Source organism: Kwoniella mangroviensis (assembly GCF_000507465.2).
Source record: "Kwoniella mangroviensis CBS 8507 chromosome 1 map unlocalized Ctg02, whole genome shotgun sequence".
In the NCBI taxonomy this organism is placed as follows: Eukaryota; Fungi; Basidiomycota; class Tremellomycetes; order Tremellales; family Cryptococcaceae; genus Kwoniella; species Kwoniella mangrovensis.
In genome coordinates, this window is record NW_027062534.1 from 3,465,034 (window position 1) to 3,492,603 (window position 27,570).

The 27,570-nt window shown below is 43.4% G+C and overlaps 13 protein-coding genes across 13 annotated transcripts; 8 read left to right on the forward strand and 5 right to left on the reverse strand.

Moving 5' to 3' along the window:
- Window positions 1-166: 166 nt before the first annotated feature.
- I203_106424 (uncharacterized protein) lies at window positions 167-1,510 on the reverse strand (the record flags this gene model as incomplete). The annotated part of the gene is made up of 7 exons (XM_019150937.1): window positions 167-294; window positions 405-624; window positions 774-1,034; window positions 1,085-1,122; window positions 1,189-1,254; window positions 1,324-1,390; window positions 1,448-1,510. 7 exons carry the CDS (start codon window positions 1,508-1,510, stop codon window positions 167-169), a joined length of 843 nt encoding a protein of 280 aa, XP_018999814.1.
- A 793-nt stretch (window positions 1,511-2,303) lies between these two features.
- I203_106425 (uncharacterized protein) lies at window positions 2,304-2,927 on the forward strand (the record flags this gene model as incomplete). The annotated part of the gene is made up of 2 exons (XM_019150938.1): window positions 2,304-2,503; window positions 2,567-2,927. The coding sequence occupies 2 exons, from the start codon at window positions 2,304-2,306 to the stop codon at window positions 2,925-2,927; spliced, it is 561 nt and encodes a 186-aa protein (XP_018999815.1).
- Window positions 2,928-3,384: 457 nt separating this feature from the next.
- Window positions 3,385-3,697, forward strand: I203_106426 (uncharacterized protein; the record flags this gene model as incomplete). The annotated part of the gene is made up of 2 exons (XM_019150939.1): window positions 3,385-3,488; window positions 3,553-3,697. The coding sequence occupies 2 exons, from the start codon at window positions 3,385-3,387 to the stop codon at window positions 3,695-3,697; spliced, it is 249 nt and encodes an 82-aa protein (XP_018999816.1).
- Window positions 3,698-4,937: 1,240 nt separating this feature from the next.
- Window positions 4,938-6,059, forward strand: I203_106427 (uncharacterized protein; the record flags this gene model as incomplete). Its single annotated transcript, XM_019150940.1, has 4 exons — window positions 4,938-5,017; window positions 5,114-5,225; window positions 5,315-5,797; window positions 5,865-6,059. 4 exons carry the CDS (start codon window positions 4,938-4,940, stop codon window positions 6,057-6,059), a joined length of 870 nt encoding a protein of 289 aa, XP_018999817.1.
- A 679-nt stretch (window positions 6,060-6,738) lies between these two features.
- I203_106428 (uncharacterized protein) lies at window positions 6,739-7,510 on the forward strand (the record flags this gene model as incomplete). The annotated part of the gene is made up of 3 exons (XM_019150941.1): window positions 6,739-6,915; window positions 6,998-7,147; window positions 7,241-7,510. The coding sequence occupies 3 exons, from the start codon at window positions 6,739-6,741 to the stop codon at window positions 7,508-7,510; spliced, it is 597 nt and encodes a 198-aa protein (XP_018999818.1).
- A 405-nt stretch (window positions 7,511-7,915) lies between these two features.
- Window positions 7,916-10,544, forward strand: I203_106429 (uncharacterized protein; the record flags this gene model as incomplete). The annotated part of the gene is made up of 10 exons (XM_065517968.1): window positions 7,916-8,287; window positions 8,414-8,557; window positions 8,626-8,952; window positions 9,073-9,253; window positions 9,324-9,379; window positions 9,481-9,628; window positions 9,702-9,753; window positions 9,812-10,037; window positions 10,162-10,392; window positions 10,494-10,544. The coding sequence occupies 10 exons, from the start codon at window positions 7,916-7,918 to the stop codon at window positions 10,542-10,544; spliced, it is 1,788 nt and encodes a 595-aa protein (XP_065373272.1).
- A 141-nt stretch (window positions 10,545-10,685) lies between these two features.
- I203_106430 (mitochondrial 54S ribosomal protein mL46) lies at window positions 10,686-11,697 on the reverse strand (the record flags this gene model as incomplete). The annotated part of the gene is made up of 3 exons (XM_019150943.1): window positions 10,686-10,874; window positions 10,984-11,591; window positions 11,643-11,697. 3 exons carry the CDS (start codon window positions 11,695-11,697, stop codon window positions 10,686-10,688), a joined length of 852 nt encoding a protein of 283 aa, XP_018999820.1.
- Window positions 11,698-12,308: 611 nt separating this feature from the next.
- Window positions 12,309-15,679, forward strand: I203_106431 (uncharacterized protein; the record flags this gene model as incomplete). Its single annotated transcript, XM_019150944.1, has 7 exons — window positions 12,309-12,740; window positions 12,810-12,896; window positions 12,963-13,559; window positions 13,694-13,793; window positions 13,854-14,328; window positions 14,404-15,527; window positions 15,585-15,679. 7 exons carry the CDS (start codon window positions 12,309-12,311, stop codon window positions 15,677-15,679), a joined length of 2,910 nt encoding a protein of 969 aa, XP_018999821.1.
- A 721-nt stretch (window positions 15,680-16,400) lies between these two features.
- I203_106432 (uncharacterized protein) lies at window positions 16,401-20,297 on the forward strand (the record flags this gene model as incomplete). The annotated part of the gene is made up of 14 exons (XM_065517969.1): window positions 16,401-16,656; window positions 16,967-16,982; window positions 17,049-17,140; window positions 17,215-17,257; window positions 17,330-18,273; window positions 18,339-18,360; window positions 18,467-18,563; window positions 18,744-18,895; window positions 18,983-19,080; window positions 19,146-19,320; window positions 19,405-19,534; window positions 19,629-19,881; window positions 19,990-20,160; window positions 20,239-20,297. 14 exons carry the CDS (start codon window positions 16,401-16,403, stop codon window positions 20,295-20,297), a joined length of 2,508 nt encoding a protein of 835 aa, XP_065373273.1.
- A 331-nt stretch (window positions 20,298-20,628) lies between these two features.
- I203_106433 (uncharacterized protein) lies at window positions 20,629-21,082 on the reverse strand (the record flags this gene model as incomplete). Its single annotated transcript, XM_019150946.1, has 2 exons — window positions 20,629-20,715; window positions 20,837-21,082. 2 exons carry the CDS (start codon window positions 21,080-21,082, stop codon window positions 20,629-20,631), a joined length of 333 nt encoding a protein of 110 aa, XP_018999823.1.
- A 548-nt stretch (window positions 21,083-21,630) lies between these two features.
- Window positions 21,631-22,050, forward strand: I203_106434 (uncharacterized protein; the record flags this gene model as incomplete). Its single annotated transcript, XM_065517970.1, has 3 exons — window positions 21,631-21,801; window positions 21,853-21,864; window positions 21,949-22,050. The coding sequence occupies 3 exons, from the start codon at window positions 21,631-21,633 to the stop codon at window positions 22,048-22,050; spliced, it is 285 nt and encodes a 94-aa protein (XP_065373274.1).
- A 339-nt stretch (window positions 22,051-22,389) lies between these two features.
- On the reverse strand, window positions 22,390-25,785 carry I203_106435 (uncharacterized protein; the record flags this gene model as incomplete). The annotated part of the gene is made up of 6 exons (XM_019150948.1): window positions 22,390-22,491; window positions 22,579-22,665; window positions 22,751-22,992; window positions 23,070-24,679; window positions 24,748-25,348; window positions 25,557-25,785. The coding sequence occupies 6 exons, from the start codon at window positions 25,783-25,785 to the stop codon at window positions 22,390-22,392; spliced, it is 2,871 nt and encodes a 956-aa protein (XP_018999825.1).
- Window positions 25,786-26,346: 561 nt separating this feature from the next.
- On the reverse strand, window positions 26,347-27,472 carry I203_106436 (uncharacterized protein; the record flags this gene model as incomplete). The annotated part of the gene is made up of 3 exons (XM_019150949.1): window positions 26,347-26,532; window positions 26,608-26,767; window positions 26,832-27,472. 3 exons carry the CDS (start codon window positions 27,470-27,472, stop codon window positions 26,347-26,349), a joined length of 987 nt encoding a protein of 328 aa, XP_018999826.1.
- Window positions 27,473-27,570: the final 98 nt, after the last annotated feature.

Here is a 27,570-nt window from a genome sequence, read left to right on the forward strand (position 1 = left end):
TTATATAGATGTCATTGTGTTATCATTATTTACATGCATTATGAATGAGTGTATGTCGTGTTATGGAATTCGGTAATGCTGAGAGAATGAATCGTGATATACAACAGTACGAAAACGAATCGAGTTGAATTGCGATGTCTCAATGTCCAGGATTAAGCGATGTATTTTACTCTGGCAATTCCTTGACCCTAATTACCAGTACGTTCATTTCACCTACTATGATCTTCCTGGGAACTACATTTAACGATTTGTAGATACCTCTCAAAGCGCCTGAATGGGATGTGATGCTGATATCTGATTATCAACAAGACATGATCAGAACCATTCATTCACCTCTGATGGTGATCGTCATTCAGGGGTATAGCAAACAACAGACGAGAAAATGGATGGATGGTCGAGCTCACATGTATTGTTCTGACTCCTCTCCAAAACCTCCCTTATCCCCTCACATCGTCTAGCAACCAGTTCATCTTCCGTCTCCCTACCCCTCACTTCGACAGGTTTCCACACCTCATCCTCATCGCTCATACCTTCTGGGTAGGTGAACGAGGTGAATTGCGCTTTGAGGTGAGAAATGGGACATCGGGCGTCGCATTGATGGACGTGAAGATGTTCTCGTATGTTCTGAATCAGGGCCAACATCAGCCATTGCATCCTTGAAGACGGGCAGTCGAAGGAACGAGTAAAGGAAGATGAGGAAATTTTACTGTATTCCTAAGCGGGCATAAGGAGGAAGTATAAGGGGGTTTGGAGATAAAGCACACTTCACTTACCTCTATCACAGTCGCATCCACCCCATGACCTTTCCCACCTTTCCAAAGTTTCAGTCCATCACTGTCATACTCATCATGGAACAACCAACCCCATTCTATCCCACATGTTTCTCCCGCTCGTTTCAGAGGACTAACAAACCATTTCTCAGGTAAAGGCATCCCTCTTCCTACTTCCCGTTGGAGCGCCAGGCGAGTTTGGTAGGCTTGAGAACGTCCGAGAGAAGTCAGATCGGGATCTAAGATTGGATGTTGCATTTGACCCTTTTTAATTTGAGTCAGCCCGTACACGTCTATGATGGGATGAGACTTACAACTTCGCCGTACTTGTCTGCTATCACGTTATGTTCGGCTATAAGAGTGACGTGAATGAGTCCAGTTTGATATGCTATAGATATATGGAATAGAAGCAACCTACCTTGTCCATGACGAGCTGCATATATCACTTTTACCCTTGCTCCGGGAGGACAAGCATCATTGAGGGCTGTATTCACATATGTGACGTCAAGTCAGTATAGCTACATATCTCTGTTATGGTCATATGTATGCTCACCTTTGATCTTGGCTTTGAAAGACTCCCAATCTCCCGGAGGAGGTGATAGACCAAATGGACCTTTGACCTACGATCGGAATATCGTCAGCTGCAGACACGTTAGTAGAGGTGGAATTAGACTTACATCTTCTTCCCATTGTGAGAGTATGAAGAATTCGTCAAGGTGGGTATAAGAGTATTTGACCATCTTCACGGTAGTCACTCTAGGTGGGAGTGGGATCTATATCTTCGATCGAGGGTTTTGAGTATCAACGAGGTGAGAAATCAAAAACGGAAAGGAACGGAGCTTGGATGACTTGGGGATGTATCGAGGTACTAATGGCCAGAAGAGTATAGCTCTCGATCCTAAATTTGCAAGTCTCCTAGAAATTTTGAGTGTATGTTGCAAACAGGGATAAGAGATTCTTTTCGAAGACAAAGGTAAGTCAGAAATGAGAAAGAAAGGATCTTAAGATTGTGGTCGTAACGTGTCATGGCTCATCGCAGGAATCTCGGTCAAACCCGATTCCCAATTGTAACAATCTAATCTATGCCAAGCCTACTCATGTGGCATCTAGAGACACGATAAACATAGCTATAGCTCTGAAGACTTTTCAGAGTGATGTTGGGTATCATGCGGGATAGCAGAAAGGTGGTATAGCGTGAGATCAACCAGTGAAGAGTAGTATTGTGCGCAAAGATTTGTGAAAGGAGTGATCTGGGTGATTGGCAATATTCTCACAGCTTCCAAATTGCTAACAACGTGTCGATCGAGCACTCTGCTAGGGCCTTCGCCGAGAGGTGCCGCCGAACGGATGGTGTTCCCTCGAGGTTGGATTCGATGAGCTGCTCTGAAAAGGAGATCAAACGGTTCTCGTTCTTGCCAATCAGACCGCCACCCCTAACTTGCATATGGATATCGTATGAAGAGACGTGAACCATCTTCAGTTGATGCCTACATTTCATATCTTCTCTGATGTGCTCCTCAGACTATCGATATCATGCAGCACGACAAGCCTCTATCTGCTCCACCAAGTGTCGTGGCTCAGGGGAAAGGCACGGACCGCGAGGCTAGAAGTGAAGAGAGACCAAGTCTGGAAGAACAGGATAGCGTGCCGAATGATCTACTGAGCATGGAAGTGACAAGGAGACGTGAGCTCTTAGCTCGACTATTGAGCTCATGTGGTATTTCGGGTAGCGAGTGAGTTATATCTGGTGACATCCAAGTATGCAGAAGAGGTTTCTGACAGACTTTTAACTGCAGGGGCAGCCAGGATCAATACTACACACTTGTCAATCCTTGCAATCCAACCAAGACTTTCGAAATGAGTACCGAGCAGTACGGACAGATAATGTCGAGATTTACTGCTGAACGCGCTCAAAGATCCAATCCTGCTAGTCGTACGGTTTCCAGAAACCCCTCGGAGGCTCAAGTAGCACACGTGACCGATAAGGCCATTACGCCTACTGAATCAAGAGATTTCTCGAGTGCTGCGTCCCGGTCCTCCAATCTTGCGAGATCCAGCGATAAATCAAATATAGCTGTATCGCATGAAGATAACAAGCAGGACGGTGGATTCTTCTCACACGGGGCGGTGTTTAGTAGGAATGCACCACCAGAATAGATGAGATAGCCCTATCTTCGATCTTCTTCGTCTTGCGTGAGGCACGTTACGTAGCGAACGGCTCTGCTTAAGTGGTATCACCACGAGATGATATGCACGTATGCATACTGTATGAGTGGGTATATATATTCCGATTGGCAGCCACACACTGCGCTCTCAAGGTGTATCCAAGAGGAGAAGACAGAAATACACGAGCTTCTTGTCCTACATGTTCAAGTTTTTGATATCTCAAAAGTTGCCTTCTTCGCCTGGCTACATGTCCATTCAGAGAAATGGCTTTCACTTCGCGTTCACAAGCTTTCAAAGGTGAGCTTGGTGGACAGCGCCCGATCAAGTCGGATTGCAAGGATATAGATTGCAAGGATATAAGAGCGTCTCGTTCGTGTGAATCTCTTTCTGTCAGTTTCCGTTGCAGATGATATATATATTTGCCATCTCAAATAGTAATACAAAACCCATGTCTGAACAGCAATCATCATCACGAGAAAGTTCAAAACCCAAAGCCTCAAGATGGTCTGATCTTGTGAAAGAAAGTAAGGATTGCGATACCGCTTTCACCACGTGAGCCACCGTGGAGATTCAGGTCGTTCTGCAAAGTGGTTATCACTGATATCTTCTTGCTCAGGTCTACATTCACCAATCGTGTCAATCTCATTGACATGGCAAGAATCGCCGCTGAAGCGGGGTGGCATACAAGCAAGAAGGAAGCCACGAGTACATACGACGAGTTATCCTCGGCATCCGGTCTCAAAGGCACTAATGCGCATTAAGTTGGATCGGTAACGAAATGGTGTTTAGTCAGTTTGATAGCATTGAAGACGAACTGTCTGGCTGATGAAGTAGCGCAACCACTGTCCTGCTTTTACGTATGGGTTCAAACAGTTTTACTACTTGTTTGTCTGTTTTCTTGTTTGTTCATGCACTCCATCGGTACTTTCATGCTGTTAACACACTTCGATCTCGACGTCTGTTGTTTACATCCTTTCACTAGATAACGGCATCACCAATCGAAAGTCACGTAAGCCAGAACCAACCAACAAGACTATGAATTGAGTACCGGATTCACGCCGGTACCTCACCGAAACTAAACTAACCAAACATACGAACACGTCTCAAAGTACATACATACCTTACTCATTTTTTTGTTCTTACATAGCCTGGATTTGGCCCCGGATGGGTCAATGCTGCCGAACGGAGTGTGTTTGGCCGAATCTTCGATGGAGTGTGTTTGGCCGAATATTCGATTGATAAAATCCCTATCTGAATGCACACAACTTGATATGTTCGTATCCAAGGGTAAATGGGTTAGAAGCCACTTACACTTTGTTCACTCCGTTACAGAAGTTAGTCACGTTCGAAAATGTTTTCCATTCAAATGATGATCTACCTGCTCCGGATATGCGTTAACATTCGAAACGCACCTCATCAGTTGGTCCGATACATTTGTTTTCCGTTCTTTCACGCTGGGCTCATCAGGACAATGAGGTACGGGGTTCCATCTCTAGTAATCTATCAGATACTACTACTGCAATCCGTAGCCTAAAGCCACCACAAATCCGGCATTTGATCCGCAGCGTGGATCATCAGAGCTTGTTGGATCGTTGTATGATACGATAATTCGAATGTGGACTAAACAATCATTCCATTCCACTTTACCTGCCGTCATCCACAGGAGTTTGATTAAAATACTTTTGGCTTGTGTATTGTTAGACTGACATCATGAGAGGTGGCTCATGGATTGGACTGTCATCAACCAGTGGTTTTACCGTAAGACCAATCCGAGATGTAAACAAGCCATTGTTTACACTACACTTTGACACTCAAAACTGAATGGGAAATTACATATATAAACCCCTCAATTCCATCGAACTAACAGTACACTTTCTTCATCCACTGATCACTCACCAATTCACTCATACAGCTCCAAGTATAATCCCAGCTCAACTCGACCAACTCAAACTCACATTCTTTTGAAACACCAAACCCAACAAACCAACAAAAACAATCAAGATGAAGTTCACTGTCGCCTTTGCCCTCTTGTCTGCCATCGCTTCGTACGCCGCTCCTGCTAAACGTGCTGTTACCGACACGTGAGTTGAGTTCTCTCATTCTCTTGAAACGTGTCCTTCACTGTCACACACTTGGATGGTATTTGAATGACTAAACGATTGTTCTCTTTCCTCCAGTGACATCCTCCAGTATGCTCTTACCCTCGAACATCTCGAGAACGCATTCTACCACCAATACTTAGGTCAATTCGATCAAGCCGCTTTCAAAAATGCTGGTTACCCCGACTGGGTGAGTAACTCTCTCCCATCTCCACAAAATCATCAGACATCTACTGCACGTCCACGTACGGATGCTGATATTGGCTTGTTTGGTCATAGGTCCGAAACAGAATTGAGAACATCGCCGAACACGAGGCTCAACACGTAGCCTTACTTTCCGGTGCTCTCGGATCAGCTGCTACCCAACCTTGTTCATACCAATTCCCAGGTATCACCGACCCCGCTTCATTCCTCGCTACTGCCACTTTGATCGAGAACGTCGGTGTATCCGCTTACCTCGGTGCCGCCTCTTCGATCGTTGAGAAGGCCTACGTGACCGTCGCTGGATCCATCTTGACCACCGAAGCAAGACACCAAGCTTGGTTGTACTCTTCCGTCGAGAAGGGTCCAGCATGGTCAGGCCCCGAGGATACCCCCTTGGACTTTGATGAAGTCTACTCTATCGCCAGTGCTTTCATCACTTCTTGTCCATCCACCAACCCCACTTTACCAGTCAAGGCTTTCCCTGCTCTCACCATCGCCGATGACGGTACCGTCTCCACCAGCGCTAGCACCGACGGTGCTTATGTCCAAGTCATTGCTGTGAGTCATACCACATCCTTCATATATCATGATAACTCAGTAGCTGATATTGTTGAATCGCTATCAGGGCTTGACCACCAACACCTTCCCAGTCGTCAACGGTAAAGTCCAAGGACTCCCCTCCGTACAAGGTATCTCCTATGCCGTCCTTACTTCCCAAGGAAACACCACCTTGGTAGGAGACGATAACATCCTTGCTGGTCCTATGATCTTCAACAAGCCTTTCAACTCTAAATCCTCCAACCCTGCCCCTGCTTTCTAAGCGATGGCTTCAGTACTGTAACAAACAGTCAGATAAGATGGACAATAAAGACAGAATTTTCATTTGATTAGACTGTAGCTTTAGTTAGCCCCACGGACAATCATCTTTTGTCTTCATTTCGCTCGTCTTCGTTAGATGGGATGTAGGATCATATGTAACATCATGTATAATATGTCCTCTTCGATATGACTGGTTCAATAATGATTGCAAAGGTTGATCCTATGACTGACTTTGTACACCCCACCATCTGTGCTCCGGTAAAAATAACCGAGGGATACACAAAATTCCCTTCACCCGTTCCTCAATTTCCCAATCTAAATTCAGTCTAGCTCAGTCCTCTTAGCTCTTTACCACCCGTCGGACAAGGTATCTCATTCATTTTCGAGCATGTCGGATCAAAGGTTTGCGAGGTTCCTGCATGCGTCATGCTGTGTCGAATCGGAGTATGATTCAATTGATCAAAGGACCTAAGAAGATGGCTCGAATCATAGTGAACAGGTAGTGAAGGTGTTCATATGGATGTGAAAATACGTCAGCTGACATCAGATGGCTCGTTGGGCCAATGCATATATAACACTGTCCAGATCGTTGTGGACAGACTGACCTCTTGCAAATTTGCTTCGACACCAAATTAAAGTATACTCCAAGTGATCAGCTGCAAACCAGAACCAATATCACGATGTTACCGCTCCTCTTACTATCTACTGCTCTAGCCGCCCAGGCAATAAATTTACCCCGACAGGATTCCGAAGTATCAGGCGGACAGCCAGTTTACATCGCTTGTGTGCTCGATACCAAGATCCCTTCTTTGACTGAGAGCGTAGCTGTCAATGTGACGAGTAGAGAAGAGTGCAGTGTGAGTGATGTTTCCCAGTACGATTACCATCTACAATTATGTTTCGGGGAGCTATCCTGACTCTTCTTTTTCTTTTTTCCAGTCATCATGCTCTACTTCATGGGATTTAGCATTTTACAGACAAGATACATCCGAATGTTATTGTTCTCCTTCTGGTGATGCACCCACACCCGATGAGGTGGTTTATGCGACAGATGATTTGGGCAATTGTAGATCCCAGGATGATGCTTCCGTAGGTCATTGCTCACTAATTCCTCATTCACTAGTAAATCATTCATGTCTACGGCATTGTAAGGTGTAGAGCTGACTAACACTTGATGTACAGGTCGAATACCTTCATTCATCCTACACTCTTCAAACATGTAAAATCCCACCAATCACCACCCCTTCGTCAACTTCGCTCTCCACCTCCTCCATAGGATGTCTCGGTAGTTGTCCAAATGGCACTCAGTCTATCTCAGTCCGACCGGAATATGATGGTACGACAGACAAGTTCCAATACGAATGTGGATGTTATGATTCACCTGCGGACCAAATTGAAGGACAGAAGACGGATTGTGGATTTGGTATTAATGCGATTTACTCAAAAGTATAACAAGATAAGAGAGCTGAGAAGGAGAAGACAAAAGTCCAAGTATAATGATTCGATTTCACTGTATCATATTCCCGATTCACTACATATAATCAACGCATCGTCCATATCCATTATAACATACATACGTATAATGCATAGATAGATCCATGACACCCAGCCCATCTCTCATGTCTCCTCGGTCATCCGCATACAGACCTAACCGAGGCAACATCCTCTTGTGCCTGCCTAGACGCGTACAGTGACAAGGAACAGTAATGTTGCATTTCTCATTGATCAATTGTCATTCATTCCTACTTTCACCATCCTCAACTTTCATTCGACACCCGCAATAGAGGCAAGACTGGGCTGGTGCATCCCTTCAAGAAAAAGCGGACTCGAGTTGTGCCAGTCTTGTCGATTAATACGATGAAAGGTTCCAAATTCCTCTATCCGGCACTACTCAAAACCCTCATCGTTCCTCCCCTCCTCTTCTCATTATGTGTCCACCTATTCGCTTTAAACCATCTGAAGACAATATTGAAAATCTTAGGTTATATCCTCTCATTTCCTATCATCTATATCATCCGCTCACATATCTCGGTCTACCTATCATCTCGAAGAGCGAGGTTGATGGGATCAAGGAATATACCTAGAGTGAAGGGACGTTGGCCATTGAATTTGGATATATTAGTAGATTGGGCTAAATCCGGTTCAGAAGAGGAAGTAGGTAGGATGATGGTTTTGTTGCAGAGGAAGTGGGGAAGAACGTACAATACGAGGGTGTTAGGTGAAGATCAGGTAAGTGAAGTATTCATCACCTTCAAATGATTTAGATCAAATATCCCCAATTGACTGATAAATCATGTGCATCCATTTCAAGATAATGACTGACTTATATTTTGTTTGGGTGGATGAATGCATCAGGTAATTTCATCGGACCCAGCTGTACTGAAGCATGTCTTAATGGATGATTTCGATAATTTCGTCAAAGGTGAGAAATTCAAAGATAGAGCGGTTGATTTCTTAGGTGATGGGATATTCAATTCCGATGGTGACAGATGGAAGTTTGTATGTATTGCCACTCCTTACATATAGGTCTGGAGGTCTGACTATCCCATGCTGATATGATCTAACAGCATCGATCATTGATGAGACCGTTCTTTCACCCCGCTCACATCTCCCCTAAACTCTTTACACCTTCCATACGAGCGTTCTTAGATGAGGTGCCATCTGATGGAAAAGGTTTTGATATACAAAAGGAACTGGGGAAATTGGCTTTGGAAATGGCCATCTTATGGATGACGGGTGAACATCTCTCTTCGACCACTTCTTCTGCAAAAGTGAGATTGGAAGGGAATAAGGATGAAGATGAGGAATGGGAGAAATCGAAAGATAAATTGGGAGATGCCATGACTCAAGCTCAGAGGATAGTAGGGAAAAGAGTGAAGATTGGGACTGTCTGGGTGAGTGTCAATTCTTCTTCTACTGGTCCATGTATCACCCTGCGGATACACATCTTGGTTCCTTCTCCTCTGATTGGGTGATGTAGCTTACAGTCATGATTGGTAATTCCATATGTATAGCCTCTGTTCGAGCTTACTTATGATCCACTTATCGAACCGATGAAAATCATACGGACTTTCTTCAAACCTATCATCGAAAGGGCGATCAAGAGGAAGCATGATCGACATAACCTCGTCGATGATGAAAAGCAGGATGAGGATCATCTGCATTTGATCGATCACCTGGTAGATGCTACCGATGGTATGTTCCCCTTCTCTCTTCTACCAAAGTGAACGCTTGTAGCTTATACTCTTCCTGATGATGTGCATAGATAGGAAATTGATTGAAGATCAACTGATAAATACCTTACTCGCTGCTAGAGATACTGTGAGTTCATAATACATATCTCCTGGCTGCCTTGGTGCCCACGTATTTACGGTATTAATTGGAATTTGACAAGAAATGCTGATATTTCATTATAATCATAGCTTGCGTCGTGTTTGACTTTTTGCGTATATGTATCGATACTCCATTCAGAGGTGGGATCAAAGCTTAGAGAAGAGATTAGGTTGATAGCTGGAGAAGGAGATGGAGATGGGGAGATCACGAAAGATGTGATTAGGGAATTGAGGTATAGTATGTCTGTCTGTCCATCATTGACCATGATCTTGAACGATACTAACTGAGTTGTCTGGTGAATTATGTATAGCTCGAGCATATATCAATGAGGTCCTGAGATTATATCCACCAGTCCCACTAAAGTGAGTTTTCATCTACCTATCAACAAAATAGACTGATGATCATACTGGGGGAGCACAGTATCAGACGCACACTCCGACCATCACTCTTGCCCATTTCTTCAGGTGGTCAACCAATGTACATGCCCGCCAATACGTCTATCATCCTAGCTTTCATACTGATGCAACGAGATGAGAAAGTTTGGGGAGACGATGTGAATAATTTCAAACCTGAAAGATGGTTGAATGACGGATTGGGAAAGAAGGAGAGAGAAGCTTTTATGAGTTGGAATTATGGTCCTAGGATGGTGAGTATCGACAGTTAGACTACAATGACGATTTTATTCCTCAAGATTCCTCAAAGAGATATCGGCACTGAAATGACTGATGCTTTACATTTTGTCACTTGTTATCGGTCATTGCGATATCTAGTGTTTAGGTCAACCGTTCGCTCTTACCGTGACTCATACATTCTTGATCCTCTTCTCTCGTCATTTAGACAAATTGTCTTCAGAAGGGAAAAAGTTGAATTTCGCATATGATTCTCAACCTGAAGGTACTTCTATTCCTTCTTTGTGGACGACGGAGGAAGGATGTGATGGACGTGCGAGGGGTGGGAAGGATGGGATGTGGGTTGTTGCCGATGTGGTACTGGCTATCAAGGTGAGTTACTGTCATATTGACGAATCTTTCATGACATTGTTTGGCAATGATGATGAAGAAACAACAACGGAATTGAGCTAATAATAAATTCACTCTAATAGGGTGGTTTATGGGTAAGATTCGATTCTGTAGAGACGAGTAGTGATCGATGACATGAACAAACGAACAATATGACAGATATGATAACTTTTGTAAAGTACCGGTGATGTGAATTGAACAGTTAAGTTGTAGACGATGAATCACTTTGGTACACATGTATATGATATACTATGCATTATGAATATCCCTTGTGTTTATGATTCCTCTACTTCCTGCTCTGGTATACCAAACATCCCTTTAACGCTCTCCCATATTTTCTCATCACCCTGTTTCCTCAATCTATCTTCTATCTCTCTGACGTTTAGCCATGCGTGGGAGGTGTAAATTGATGAAGATGTGAGAGTCGGTTGACCTGCCAGAATATGACCTCGGAGGAAGAATGTCTAAAAGCAAGAAGAAGAAGAATCAACATCCAATCTACTATCTTCGATCTGAGTTGCTTTTCGCGCGTGCAAAAGAGAAAACAAGGACGGCAGGTAAAGCTAGACTCACCCTCTGTTCACCCTCTCTAACCACTCCAACAGGTTTCCTAGTGACCAGCCAACTGTCCATCCCTTTCCCATCCAATTGTCCATTCGGTCCTATTATATTATCATTTATGGCCTCGTCCAAACTCTGTAACCTCTCTACAGTCGTACTTGGGAATACCCATTTCTTCTTATCTTTACTTTGTAATAGACAGTATACTTCTTCTTCGGGATATCTTTCCAAACTTTTTTCTCCCTTTCCTTCTTTTTCATCTTTCTCCTCCCAATGATTTCGAGGTAAGATTTCATACTCTGTTTCAGGTGGTATATCACCTATATTATCTGGTTTACCACCTGCCAGCCTCTCTCCATAGATTTCAGTCTCGTACTCGTGTTCTGCCTTTAGGTATCGACGAAGCGGTAGGGAACCTGATTTGAAGTAGAATTCAGTAGGGAGAGGTGAAGATAAGGAATGTTTGATGGATCGAGAATAGTCGTAGTATGTTTTTTCAAGTTCTGTAGGTGTTGGTGTTAGGAGAGGTGCACGAGAGAGAAGGAGTGAAGCTATTAGTGGAGGAGGATTTGAGGAGGATGAGGGGGATGATGAAGAAGAAGAAGAGAATCGCTGAAGAGCTAGAAAAGATGTAAGCTATTTTTCTCTATCCTGTGGTGTGGCGAGCTTACCTGCTCTTCTGAATGACGACGAGGGCCTTATCAGTGATCGTGGTGCGATTGACATTCTGAAGGCTGTCTGATGGGGATGATGCTACAGTCGATATGTATTGGTCAACCCGAAAAGATCAACGAAAACATCGAGAGAGATCCGAAATTTCAACTGCAGAGCTGGAGGGATCAAGAATGGGCCATATTTATAACGGCCACCCACTTAAGACGTTGGGATCAAATCACCTCCACCGTAGCCGATGTGTCCAAGTATCAAAATCAAAAATCAAAATATTGCACCCAAGTTGATGCCTCTTCCTCATTGCCTACATACATACATACATACATACTCATACCTCATACCGTGTCAGACTACCATCGCTCTCACTCTGTAACAATTCATCGGCAAGAGCAAACACCATTCGGACCATATATACCCAAAGCAGAGCCTTTGTGCTCTCTTCGTCTTTCAGCCAAACCCACCACTCATTTCCACTTGCTCCATTCATTCGATCCATCGTATCATCAGCTCAACCTCAAGCATCATCATCAACTACATCTTCCAGATCCCCGGGCTTTATAGGATCTTCAGATCACAGCGATTCAGATATACCCGATATACTATCCCGATTCAATCATCGATTAATCTACTTGCGTAAAACACATAGTCAGCTCGAACGAACCATCATGTCTTCTCCTCCTACTACCGCTCCAGCTTCAGCCAAAAATGGACCTTCACCTATAGAGAACTTCCAAGGATACTTACCGCATCTGACACAGGCTCTAGATAATCTAACGAATCACGCTGCGAATTTACCGTCCAAATCGGATCTATCATTCCACCGAACGCTCGATAAGAAATTCGCTACGGATCTGGACAGTGCGAGCGAGAGGATACTCAAGTTGACTGAGAGGTTGTTGGACCTGGTGGATAAATCTCAACAAGCGCAGAAGAACCCCTCTAACCAATTGCCGAAAATCGATCAGGTGAAAGTTGCCAAGATCAAAGGGAAAGGTAAAGGGACTATCAACAGACGGAAGTTGGGTGATGAAGATGATGTGGTTGATGGATTTAAGCAGAGTGTCATGGGTGTTGTAGATGGTCTGTTGGAAGATGCCGTACGTGAACAAATTTTCTTAGTATTGCTCGATAGAAGTGACATCCTACTAACTTGATCTTACGCTTAGGACTCATGTCTTGATGAAGTCAGTGGGCAGAAGAAGAAAGCAGCCATCGCTGTGAAGCCTCATCTAGCTGCTCAAGCAGGTCAAAAAGTGGGTCATTTGACATATTGCTTCTAGCTTCTACTTTTTCATAGCTGATTGATGATCAATCTATAGCTCCCCGGACCATTTTCCAAGCAAGCCGCTCGATTACCTCAAAACATCCTTCACGCTTCTGATATACCCAAGCCGCAATTACTCTTCCACGAGCCTATTGACAATACACCGACTACATCACCTTGGAGACCCAAACTTAGCAGTAAACCACACTCGATGGTACCGTTGGATTTCGTCCCAGCCTTAGATTATAGTCTAAGTATGGAAGAGGAATTGGATCCATCCAAGGAATATTGGAGGAGGGAAAGAGAAATTAGACTTAGACAGCATCCATATTACTACGAAACTAAGCATCTCCCATATCCCACTTCACTATTCATCAATTCTCCTCCAGTCAAGCCCAAATCATTCCAAGATACCCCTTTCCAATTTGTCGATACTCCCGAACAATTAGTGGAATTAACGGAGATACTGAGAAGGTCGAAAGAGATTGCGGTAGATCTGGAACATCATAATATGCGAAGTTATTCTGGGTTTACATGTTTGATTCAGATCTCAACGAGGGAGGGTGATTGGGTGATTGATGCGCTGAAATTGAGGAAGGAGCTGAAAGAAGATAAGTTGGGTGATGTGTTTACAAATCCTGGTATCATCAAGGTGAGTTGGACTACTTGCTGAATTTACTGGATTCTGTATTATTCTTTCTGTTGCCCCACTACTCAGTACTTTCGGAGTCTTGCTACCGCGTGCGGTTCTTGTCTTGCTGATCCGACTGAATCCGTTATCGACAGGTATTTCACGGTTCAGATAGTGATATCGTCTGGTTGCAACATGATTTCGAGATATTCGTTGTCAACCTGTTTGATACATACCATGCTACGGTCGTCTTGCGTAAGTCACTGCTCATCATATATATGCGAGATGCCATACTCAGTGATATCCTGCCCGTAGAGTATACGCAACGATCTCTGGCCAGTCTCCTGAAAACATACTGCAATTTCGAAGCTGACAAGCGATACCAAATGGCTGATTGGCGAATTCGCCCCCTGCCAGAAGGGATGTTACATTATGCTCGATCGGACACTCATTTCCTCCTATACATATATGATAACCTGAGAAACTCTTTGTTGGAACAATCATCCAGACCACCTTCACCTGATCCCAATGGGAATCCCGTGATTGAAGTTACTCGAAGAAACCCGCAACAAGCTATGAGAGAGGTATTGGGCAGGTCGGAAGATACAGCTTTGAAGATGTATGAAATCGACGAGTATAACGAAGAGACTGGAAAGGGAACGGGAGGATGGATGGGAGCAGCGAAGAAATGGTTGAACAAAACTGTGGTGGATGAAGAACCAGGCTGGGTTTGGAGGAAGTTACATGCTTGGAGAGATAGACTGGGTAGGGAGTTGGATGAGAGTCCGATGTGGGTTTCTTTTTTTACTCATTTTCCATGCCATTTCTTGTAATCGAAGCTGACTGTCGATTGTTTTGCCCGTAGCTTTATCATGCCACAAGATATCCTCAAGAACCTAGCATTACTCCGTGGAACCGCACCAATCTTGATCAAACAAGCTATCAACCCTGATCGAGCACCGATCGCAGCAGCTCGTTTGGAAGAGATCGGCCAAATCATCAAACAGGCTAAAGCAGAATGGCAAGCCAACCAACTTGAAGAAAGCCAGAAAGCTGCGGGGTTAGAGGAAGCCGCTCGAATCAAGAAGCAGGGCATTATTCAGAAGCAACAGCAGAAGATGCTTGAATCTCAACCTAAACCTATTCCAGATGTTTGGGATGCTATCACTGTTCCTGGTCCTTCAGCCACTACTTCATCATCAACGAAATCGAGTAAAAATTCTGGATTGTTCGGTTCGACGATCAAATCTTCTTCTTCCTCTTCGACTTCGACCCCGTCATCCTCAAAGGTAGTGAACAGTTCGAAATTGACATCGTCTCTGTTCGGCTCGACAATCGTCCAACAAGGTAAAGGTAGGAAACCTCGCAATACCAATAGGAAGAACAAGGAATTATCACCTGGTTTTGAGAATGTACAGAACTCCATACATGGTGAATTGCAAAGTACGAAACAAGCTGTAGAATTACTTGTTCCCGAACAAGTACCATACGTACCTCCCACTGAGAGAGGTGCGAACATGAACGAGAAAGTCAATGGGAACAGCTCGACAACGACGATATCGAAGACGGAAGATAAGGAAGATATCGCGACTGGAGCTCAACCTGTACCTATACCTGTGCACAGCAAGAAGGAGGAAGGAGGTATTGTGCAAGTCAAGAAATCACGTAAACCAAAACGTGAGAGGGGAGCATCGTCGTCTTTACCTTCTACTTCGGGAGTTGGAAGTACCAATGGAACCGAGAATGTAATTGGAGGGAAGAAAGTCAAGTTGGATACTACTACTGATACATCGACACCGAATGGAAATGGGGAGCAAGTGATCAAAAGTAAGAAGGAGAAGAAGACGAAGAAGGTCATCAAACCTGATGAAATTCCCGATTTTGATTATTCTTCTATGCCGAATATACTGGACCAACCCGATAGTGCGATGGGTAAGGAGGGTAAAGAGAAGAAGAAGAAGAGGAAAGATAAGAAAGGCGGTAATGGTGGTGAGTACATTTTCCAAATAAAAAACATAGGACTGAATAAGCTAATGAACCATATAGGTATAGGTGCGATCGAAGCTCCTACATTCGGAGCGAGAGCCGCAAGGGATATGAGTCAGCCTAAAGGAGGTAATAAGAGTGGGACGTTTACTTGAGGGATTGAGTGTAGACGACACGGTCTATCTACGGTCATATCTATCTATATCTGTATCTTGTTCATACATACATAGATTTGCCTTGTGGTGTTGATAGGTAAAGGTACCTGTGATCGCATGGAAACAGAATACAGCAAATTATCGAAAACCAAGCTGTAGACGATATCATTCCAATGACGTGTTCTCATATAATGTACTGTATAATTAATTATTTTGATGACCGATATCGGATGGAGTTAGGTCGAGATTTGGAATGGATTGGAATGGATTCGATTGCACCCTAGGAATATAACGATATATAACATAACATGTCAGGGTGACCCGAGCTCACATGTGAGAAAAGATTTTGTAATTGTTAATAAACGGGGATTTGACTCCGCTAATAGCCTGTTAGCCGGTTTGTAATGCGCACTGTCTAAGGAATTTTGGGGAGAGAGTGTTTCGGAGGGTTAGTAACCTTAAATGGTTAAATGGTTCAATATTGTCGCATGTGGGTTCGTGGGATCGTTTCATTTCAGGGTTGTACTGTATTTGTACTTTTGTGTCAAGGTAAGGTAAGTTATGCGTACACGCTACTTGCAATGACTCGTATAACAAACACAATCAATCGTACAAATCAATTTGATCATCTCATCTTTTTAGATCATCGTAAACGACCAACAACTAATCGACATACATACAGCGAAAAGTATCGAGAAGAAGGGACGGAATGGACAATACGATGAATCATCCATACTCCACTTACACTTCACATCCACCACCGACGCTCAACGAACCGGGACCGAGCTTGAGCTCAAGCTCAAGCTCGAGCAGGTTACATCCCCATCCTCATGAGTTCAATAGGATAAGTCCAATGCCGATGGAAGGATATGAGAGTTCGGATATAGAGGCGAATAACCCCAAATCTGCAAAGAGGAAGAAGAAGGATAATGCTGGGAGTGGGAATGATGAGCGGATCAAGAAAACCAGGCAGAGTCGTGAGTTCTGTGTATACGCGAAAAGGTAAAAGGGAAGTTGGCTGATCACTAGAATGGATCTTCATCGGGTGATAGAATCTTGTGATGGTGAGTTAAAATCCTCTGCCATCTACTTGTGGCCGGAATATGATTGGATGCGATTATGTTCCGATGACAATTGGGAATATCGGTGGGAAAGAGTAACGAGGATATCAGATCTCATCTGGATCAAAAGGTAGAGATGTGGAGACGTAGACGGATCTCGCTCCTTGCTGCTTTTGTGGTATAATATTGGCAGGTACTGACATTTACACACTATTCTTCACCATAGCATGTCGAGCAAGGAAGTGAGTGATCACTTTATTCTTTCTCCACAGAGTAATAATTAACTTACAATGTTGCTGCGACCACAGAGTCAAATGCGATAGACCCCCTCCAAACAGTACGAGCTCTTCAATCGCGCACAGAGATATATGCTCCCACTGCGAACATCTCGGATTGACATGTCAGTTGACCATTTTCGCAATTTACAAAAACAACGTACAATGTCGCTCATCTGCTTTGATTATGATTATGCAGGTACATTCGATTACAAGCCGAAAAAGAGAGGTCCACCGAATATGTGAGTCCCTTCGCATTGGTCAATGATGTATACTCATCGCTAAGCCTGGCTGACGAGATGCACCGCCAACAGGTACATGAGGAAAATGCAGAATGAACCTGAAGGAAGATCGACCGAATCTCCTCCTCCATCATCGACTGACCCACCACCACCTTCTACGACCTTAGCACCTGGTATGCCTGACCTGTCATATCCTGCACTTGCTAAGCCCAGACCTCACACGGACAGAAACGAAGGGACAGGATGGGAACCTACTCTCGCCAGTGCGAGTGTGGGTGGTAGTGGTAACGTCACTCCTATTCCGATACAGGATCCAACCCAAGTTCAAGTTCAAGCTCAAGCTCACTATGGCGGAAGACATCCCCATCCACACGGTCCACATGGTCACCTACTTCATCCATCATATATTGACGTTCCTCGTTCGGCAACTTCCTCACCTGATCATCCTCGACAATACCCTTTACCTCATGCCTTGCCCGCTATCAGCCATCGTGGACATCCTCAGGATCACATACGTAATTTCAGTGGGGGAAGTACGAATGGTACCGGTAGCGCGTACTATACATCACCTCAAAATTGCAATAACAGTGCGTACCCTACACCCGTAACCAATTCACCTGTATATGCAAGACCAGGAGCAGGAGCAGGCGGGGCAACAAGACCATTATATATGTATGTGGAACATCGACCCAACCCTCAAAATCCCCTTGAAAAGATCCTACCCCGTCATTTACTATATGAGATCATCGATCTCTATTTCGATTATATCTATTGTCTCATCCCATGTCTTCATCGACCGAGCTTCACTCATGATCTGAATGTAAAAAGGGAAGAAAGACCAAACGAGGAAGAATGGACTTCTCTCGTTTTGGCTATAGTTGGATCCACGTTAACTCAGCTACCAAGAAGCTTCGTTAGGATGTCACGCAAGGAAACGAAAGATTTGATAATAGCTTGTAATTCCAGAATAAGAGATTATGTGGTAAAAGATTTCCCAGCCATCACCATCAACAGAGGTGAGTCATCTATGTACATATAGTCATATTTCCCAAATTTACGCTGATCATCTCGTACTCGATAGCTATCATCTTCTATCATTGTTTGTAAGTCATGGCTTTCTCGCTGCTTAACCAACCCTCTGTCCCGCGCCAGACTGAAACCAGCTATGCATCAATCATGTCCGACTTTACTGACGACTTTCCTATATAGGTTCATGACGCGTGTCATGGGCGGTATACCAGCAGGAAAAGGACTATTCGGAGCACTGTACGCGTATTTGTTAGCTCTAAAGGCACATGAGGAGAAGGTAAGTGGTGAATGTTCCGTCGACTACTATTTCCAATTGTAACTTTCATCCCAAGGAGGAGATGATGTGTATCGTGTGATACATCGTCTTTCACCATCAATCCAATTTCCTTCAATACTGTCGCTGTCCTTCGAGTCAATATGAGCAAGAAGTACTGATAAGACTTTGTTTTGTCCTCAGACATATGCTTTGCTCAATCCCTTGAACCGTGTCTTCCTGAGGCGAGCCTTTTGGCTACTTTACGGTGCGGACGTGAGCATAGCCTCTTTAGAAGCTATACCGGTTTTTTTCCACGAGGATGATTGTGCCGACGTGGCTTTCCCTGAAGAACTGTACGTTTGGATGATGAATTCAATTATACATCATACGGTGAATCCGATGAGCTGACTGCTCGCTTTATTGCTGTTTCTGGAACATAGTGACGACGAGTATATTTCTGAACAAGGATATTTGCCCCAACCTGAAGGACATACTTCAATATTGTGCGGTTTCAACTATATTAGTCGACTTCATAGAAGTGAGTCAGAACTTTCTTTGCGTGATTGGATAAATTCATGTACTGACCGCTGAGAGTTTTTCCAGTAACTGGTCAATTGCTTGACAAACATCGAAGAGATAAAAGGAAACCGCCCAGCGGACTACTCTTGCAGATGAGATTGAACGAGGTCAATGATCTGTATGAAAGAACTATGACATTGATGGATCATTGCCCGAAACCTTTGAGATTGGATTATAGATCAGGAAGTAGATCTGTCCAGTAAGTTGTCCTGTTGCCTACAGCCTACAGCCTACATGAACTAAAAGAAAGGCAAGGCTGAATGATGTCTTTCACTTCACCTAGGTCACTCTCACCTGGCTGGAACGCGAGAGCCAAAGACGATATCATGGCTATCTTCTCTGACCCAAATTACGATACTGAAGTTGTCAAAGATCATTTCCTAGTTCAGCAAGCTAATATATACGTTACTCAGGTGAGTTGACCTCCATTATCATGTTGAAGTGTGATGGTTCAACCCCCAACCCCGTTCTTTTCGTATCATAGCTAACTTGTATGAGATACAATAGCAATATGTCCGATTCATGATCCTCCAATATCGAGATGAACTACATGAATTGCAATTGGCACAAGAAAGGGATAACAGCAATAAAGCCATCAACGAAAGTATAAACCAACCTTGGATCCGTCGTAATTCAGCTGAGATGGATAAAAATGGTCAACAAGAGAAAGAAGAAATTATGGTTAATTCCATTGCGGAGAAGGATGAGGTAATTTGTGATTTGTTGGCTATATTGCAGAAAATACCTTTGACCGTTTTGGGTGAGTTTCATCGTGAGAAATCATCCCTCTGTGAACTTGCCTGCACTGTACCTTGCTTTGTATTTGTATTGTGACTGATTCCTCGAGTTTGAATCGAATATCGAATAGCCGTGAATAGTCATCCGATCGTCCAGAAAGTACAATTTGTGGCTTCTACTTTATTGGATAGTCTGGAACCGTCTGCGAATAACGGTAAAGGAGAATCAGCTTTCAGACCTGATAATCAGATGGTACCGACTGTGTTGGAAACTAGGACGCAGAAAGCTCAAAGGAATTTATGTAAGTGATAAAGACGCTGGAAAAATCGAGAAGAGGGTACACAGCTAATCACGAGTAACCTCATGTGTTGGTTGATAGGGCAATTCTTAAATATCTTATCGGAAATAGAAGGATTATATTCGCTCGAAGATGAGTGAGGATGGTGATATGGATGAGGAGGAATGAAGAGTTTTGCCTTGAACATTTGAACGGTATATATATATCTAGTTATGGAGATTTCCAAAGATTCATCGTTGTATTTCATGATAGATTTAAATTGAGAATCCCAAGGGGGAAAGACAAAATCCATGATTGTATTCGTATTCGTATTTGTATTCATAATCATGATCATACATTTATATTCTCATTCTTGATATCTGTAGTGTAGTGCACTCTATGTGAACTGATCGTAAAGTATTCAAGATATCTCGGCGATATTGTACAGTATGTATTCTACCTAATACTGTACCCACGATAATTCGCTCATTTTTACTTGAACATGTCCAAGATTGTCTTCCTCAAATTACTTCTACCAGGTGTTAATTGATCCTTACATTGTTCTTCTGTCATTTGAGTCTTCACGATTGTCAGTCAGCTCATCTGCACATTACTTTCTAATATCGTACCTCATTCTATACACTTCTAATCTAATCCAGATACTGCTGTACAATGCTGAACATCTTGAAATCAAACTTACCTCTTCAGCGAGCGATTTCCAATCCATATTCTTATATCCTGTCTCAACCAATCGCTTGATAAATGCATTTTCCTTCTCGTTTGTCCAACTTGATTGAGTGGTTGACTTGGTTCGGGGTGATTGCTTGGGAGGAGAAGTGGTGTTGATTCCTTTTTTGGTTTTGGGTTTCTTGGGTGTGATCGGAGGAGACGGGGATGGGGAAGGAGTTGGGGAAGATGAGAGGGATCGTTTGACTGTTTGAGACATGGTGTAGATGAGTTAAAGTGAAATCAATATTACTTTAGATGATATAATGTTAGTTCAAATGGAAGGGTTGATCAAGTGGTTTGAGAGAGGAGAAAGAGAAACGATGTAAAGAGGGAAATATGACATGAACATTGGACTTTTTCAAAACCAAGACTCTTCATTCGCTTGGGGAAATGTTGATTGTTGAATATGAATGTGGATCTCGTCAGCTCAGCCTTTCAGCCCGAGCACTCTTTCACTCTCAATCGATAGGTGGACTGATCGTTGCCAAGTGAGCTTAGAAGCTTCCCCCCTTTGGTCCCATCTGACCAACTCCGGAACAGGTAAATACTGATGATGATCATGCTAATCTGGTATCATACCGCCAGCTCATGCTATCTCATCATCGTCGAATACAAGTATTCCAGTCTGAACCATTCCCCATAACAGTGGACATTGTGGAATTTAGCCAAACAAGCTGTTGCTCTCTTTATTCTCAACCTCTAACTCTACCGAATCAAATCCTATTCGTACTTCCTCTGCGAGATCAAAAATTTATTACTTGTACGATGGTCAAGCGATCTTTATCTACATCCCCTCCTCCCTCTTCACCCGAGCAGATTAAACCATCTTCCCCTTTCTCCTCAATCGACGAAAGATCTTCACCCAAGAAATCACCCAGAAAGTCCAACACCATCAATAACAATGAAGAAAGTTGGGACGCAGATAAAAGGAGCGTCGTAGCTGAGATGATATTGGAAGCGGGATTTAAGTCTGTAAATTATAAATAGATGAGTGAACGTGTAAGTTTCTAAGTCCAATTCGTTAGATTAGTCAGCGAGGAGTGTTACAGTACTGATCATCCCGTACGGTATATCGCAATACAGACCGGTCTTACCACCAAACAACTTCGAGATGCTCTCAAATTTCGTCATGAGGGAGGTACCAATCTCAGATCTCACCTCATCAAATCTGTCATCCCGAAATAGACTATCCAGTACTTTAGTAGTCGTACTAACAACGTCCGCTTTGTGATCATACCGAATGGAATCGATCCGAATATTTGCTATAGGATTATTGTTTGATAGTCCTAGTCTTAGTAGTATCTGAATATATGAGTAGATTTATGAACGAATATGCGTTGATCGAAATTTGTTTGATATGATCAATATGATAGAATTGTAATAGTAAGCTCGGGGTTGCACCGACTCAACGGTCTCGTCAGTTTGGATGAACCATAATCCGATACATATATATGACTTAAACTAATCATGAGCGGCGTGTCTGAAACCATAACAATAACAATAACCATAATCTTACACATCCAACTAAAAGAACTTGGTGAATAAACCTTCCCTTCTTGATGTACCCGTCGAAGAGCCTTTCGCATCTTTCTGTAAATTGACTAGGCTCTGTAACGATCTCATCACCTAAGATACATAATTGTAATTAGCTTGATCCACTTGCCATGAATGAGATTGCATATAGCGTGTAGATGGAAATGACCTGTCACTCACTGATTCTAATTTGTCCTTTCTCTCTTGTAAATCTAGATGTTGTTTGATTTTCGGATTCTCCCTTGCGAATCTAGCAATTTCTTCCCTCTACAAAGTATCAATCCAGCCAAATCAGTTCAAGTTGAACGTATCAGCTACCGCATTTACTCTTACATATCAATATCTCACTCACGTTCAGATCGTATAATATCCTCGAATCGATCTCCCTCGGGAACTGATAAAAGAACTGTTCCAGCAGTTCGATATTGATGAACATCGTACTTGTGTATGCCAATTTGTCCGCCACCACAGCCAAGAACGCCTCAGGACAAAAAGCAGATTGGTCAGGACCGGATCTACATCGACGTGATTTCAAAGCTTGTTGACGGAGTTTGAGGAGTGAAAGTCTGTTGGACAGTAGAAGAGCATGTCGGCCTAGATTAAAAAACAAAGATCATTCAATCAGTATCTACAATTTTGTCTCCACCCCTATTGTATACTTTACCACTCACCATCGATAATCTGAGCTGGGGAATACTTGTACGCATCCAACACCGGTGCACCTTCTTCCACCACCTCATCCCCATCTTCACCATTGGCCCCTGAGACTGAGAACCTTCTTTTCCTCCTTTCCTCTTCCCACTTCTCCAATTCACCAACGTGTTTAATCAATCCATTCAACTTCCTTGATCCTCCTAACCTATTTTGTACCTCTTTCAATTTAAAATCGCACCTCTTGATCTCTTCCGTAAACTTATCTTCTGCTCTATCCCTCCCTACATTCCATTCACGCTCATCAACTTCCACTTCATATTTATACGGCTTGATACAATTCTCCACTTGGTCCGCTGTCAGACCCATCCGTTCTCTCAGTATCGCATGGGAGAATTCGGTGATCCGTTCAGATACTGACGGATGGAAAGTGAATGGTTCACCAGTAGCTATACTATCGATTAACTGTCTTAAACCCTCTGCGACTAATCCAGTGGAATCTCTTCCTACTCCAGATTTAGTCAAAAGGGAACTCGCAGTTTCCAATTTATATTTCCAGTACGAATCCAAATCTTCACTTGTCAATTTCCGATCTTCAGCCAATTTAGTTAATTCTATCGTACGTGGATCATCCCAATATAGCTTTTCTAGTATGTTCATCACTTTATCATCTAACATTTCTTTCAATTTGGATCTTACTGCAGGTTTCGTGAATTGAGCGGTATACTCTTTGAATCTCGCTTTGAGCGCATCGATTGTTTCTGCCATATATGATTCCGACGTTATACGTCGATCATTATACTGCACTTTGAATTGATAGCTTGCTTCTTCCAATTCGAGCTGAACGGCATTGGTGATTCCATGTAAACTTGATGACATACTTGTTTCTAGAACGTCCATGAGTCTTCGTCGGAGTGTGTCAGTACCAACCATGACTTTCTTATCTCTACCGAAATATCTCGAATTTTCACCTCCAAAGAACTCTTCTTCCCTTCGTAGAACTGCTCCGGTGACATTGGGACTTTCCCTATCGCCTCGTATAGATTTGAACACCCCAGTTGCAGGTGGAGCTTTGCAAACTACACCGACATAGCCCAGATGTAGAGGGTATCGTTCTCCTCGTACTATCGTAGCACCATGTTCCGGTTTGACCAAATCCATCTTCGTCACCACACCTATCGTTCTCGTACCTAACGGGTCGACCCTTCTACTCGCTCGTAACGCGGGGGAATTGGCCAGATCAACATCGGCCGCGCAAACAGCTAAGATGATATTGGGTTCTCTAATGTATTTATCACACAATCCCGATATCTTGTCTTTCAATTCTTCAGGTTGGTCCATCGAGCTGATCTGTATATATCCAGGTAAGTCGATGAGGGTAAGGTCAGGAACGTGAGGAGAGTGAATCTGAAGGTGAATGGGGTCATCGGATACAGCCAATTCGGGTGGTACAGAGAGGTTTAAGTCGGTGAGTGTTTTCTGAATGGTAGCGAAGGAAGTTATCTTGCCCATTCCTGGCATATTGGGAAATACACCGTATTCTGCTGGTGTCGAGGATGACGAAGCGGCACTGGGGGGCGTGTTGATGAGTGTGAGCTCGATCGGTCGTCTGGTGACCATATTATCTCCTCTGATTCACTCAGTCAGCTTAATGTTCCAAAGGCAGAAGAAAATTACGAGGAGAAAAGATTAGCTCACTTAGGCAAGAATTCATGTCCAACGATCGCTTCCAATACACTACTCTTTCCAGAACTTTGACTTCCGATCACCACTATAGAAGGCAACTTCAACGCTTCACTCTGATCGACACTCAAGAGGACTGAACGAATTTCGATCAATTTCCTTGTTAATTGAAGTAACTGATGTTCATCACCTCCACCTGAGCTGAAAGGGTCTCCCCGTTTCTCTTCGACATTAGCAGCAGCAGCAGCTCCTACTAGTCCCAGTAATGCTTCTTCTCCACCACCATTACCATTATTCTGAGGTTGTTCAGATCCTTCCCTGGTGTTTCCCTTCCTACTATTCGAGCTTGAGCTAGACCTACTACCGCTCTCTTGCTGAGCTTGTGATTTGGCGAATTGCGATGTGAATGCCTCCCACCACTCTTTCGTACCATTCCTGAATGCTTCAGCGGTATCCTGAACTCCTTGACCGGTATCTGATATCCTCCCTTGTAATTGAGAAGCAAGTGAAGATCCAATATCTGCTGCAGAGTTCAGGCCGTCCGCGGCGGAATTATAGGCCGATGAGAACTTGTCGGAGACGTTCGAGAGGATTTCAGAAGTAGCATTACGGACACCTATGTGATTCAGGATTGGTCAGTACTGATTATATGAGTTTGTAGGTGCGATCAGATGTAAGGGATCTCAAGTGACGGTAGTGCAAAACAGACAAGCGATTATGACCGTTCCGAACCTCTTTGATCCATATCCCATTTCACCAAAGAGCTGATTCCTCTTTCACACCCTGCTTTTCTAGCATAGATGTTTGGTCCGTGTCTCACTTACCTTCAAGTTTATAATTCGCATAACCCAACCCACCAGCACCTATCGCAGCTCCATAAGCGGGAATCCTAAACGCCCGAGCCATCGCACGGGGTATGGAAGAGAATGAGATAGCTCGGACATGTACATGACGAGTGGATGGGATAATTCGGGATCGAGCGATCAGTGTGGGTCGGTTGAGAGATTGGGAGAGAAGGTAAGGTCGAGTGGATGAAGGGAGTTTGCGGAGCATGTTTATAGAGAATTATCTGGGTCTGGATTTTTAGATTGTTAATTCGTTATTTCTTTCGTTGAGGAACTTTCCGTATGGGTTCGGGGGGAATTGATCGTCTGCTGTTCACACCATTGTCTGGTATCGTCGCTTTACTCTGATTGAAGAGTGAGCACCCGTATTGTATTGTGTATGTATAATGGTTTACGACAATGTTTCGCGAAACAGGTAAAAGATTGCTATCGATGACGGGTGGCAACGGCGCGCTCACTCCCATCATCAATGATGTTACTCGGCACATCAGATGAGCTCATACAGTGGCAATTTACGTAACACAATCAATCATATAGGTAAACATATCCATATCGAATCATGCAACTATAGATACAGATCGACTTGTTTCTAGGACTATTAAAGGAGAGCAAGAATACTGTTAGGGTGTCGTGGAAAGCCCTCGTTCAACTTCAGGTAATATATCTATAATGAAGGGTATAATTAATAATGCGGAATATCTTTTCAATCTCCTTTCGAACCATTCATGACCAAAACCCAATTCAGTCTTAAGCCAAGTTCAGTTTCGTTCTAAAACATATCTTCATCGCTACTCCTCTGTCTACCGTGTCTTGCAATGTGTCTTAATGCGGACGCACGCTCATCTACGAAATGTTTCTCCAGGTGAATCTTGAGTTTGGGTATATTGGTAATGAACTCATCGCATTTGTGGCATGTTAGAGGTGTGTTCAGTAATCTTTCGGCATCGGCCAGAGCCTATCAAACCATCAACAATCAGCAATACGAGAGTAGAAACACCTGCGCAACGATAACGCGTATGCTGTCGCTCACCTCCACCCTCTCTTGGATATTCGAGTCATCCTCTAACCATCTCTGCACTTCCATAATAGGAACGAAAAACCCCAAATCGGGTCGAAATGAATTATGATGTTTTTTAGTCTTCAAAGATGATGAAATCCTATCATCCGAAATAACATGTAAATGTATATGTCTGAATTCCCAATGCCATAGTTAGCCTGAATTGCATTGATGGGAAGGTAATAGTAAGAACCCACTTCATTGAAGGTATAGCATGAAATCCCATATCAACCTTCCACTCATATCCCTCCGTTTTCAACATTTCATCTTTAATCATTTCCTCAACTTCCAACGCAGTATTATACAGCGCGCTCATCACTTCATCTCTTTCTTGTCTGTTCTGCGAGAGTAACAGACTCTTCAAGTCGTCCAATGCATTTAATGGTATGATGGATTCTTTCGAGTCGGGATCGGATTGAGGTGGGAATGGATAACGAGGTAATATCAGAAAATGATATTTAGCTTTAGGGTAAGAATCAAATATCGCTATTGTATTCTTATTCGATATCAGTAATTTTGACGGTGCCAATGACGAGCGAGGATTAGATAAGGTAGCATAATTTCGGAGAGCATCTAAAGATGGTCCACCCATTGAAAATAGACTACTAGATCGGGAATGTTTACGATTACGATTCTGACGAGTGGAAGTGCTGAGCTGTCTTCGAAGAGATTGAGAATTCCTTCGATTCCGATCTTGAGATGGGGTTCTAGAAGATGTGGAAGGACGAGGTTGTCTATCACTCGATCGAGATCTACCTGTTGATGGACCAGGAGGAGCGGGAGTTTCGACCTCCGAATCCGACGAATCGGGAGATATGGGAGCGAAGCAATTGCCCATTATGATATAAACGATGAAATGTTGAGTGGTGATATGATCATCCGAGGTTTTGAAGAATATCGAACGCGAAATCCGAAACCGAACCCGCCGAATGCCGA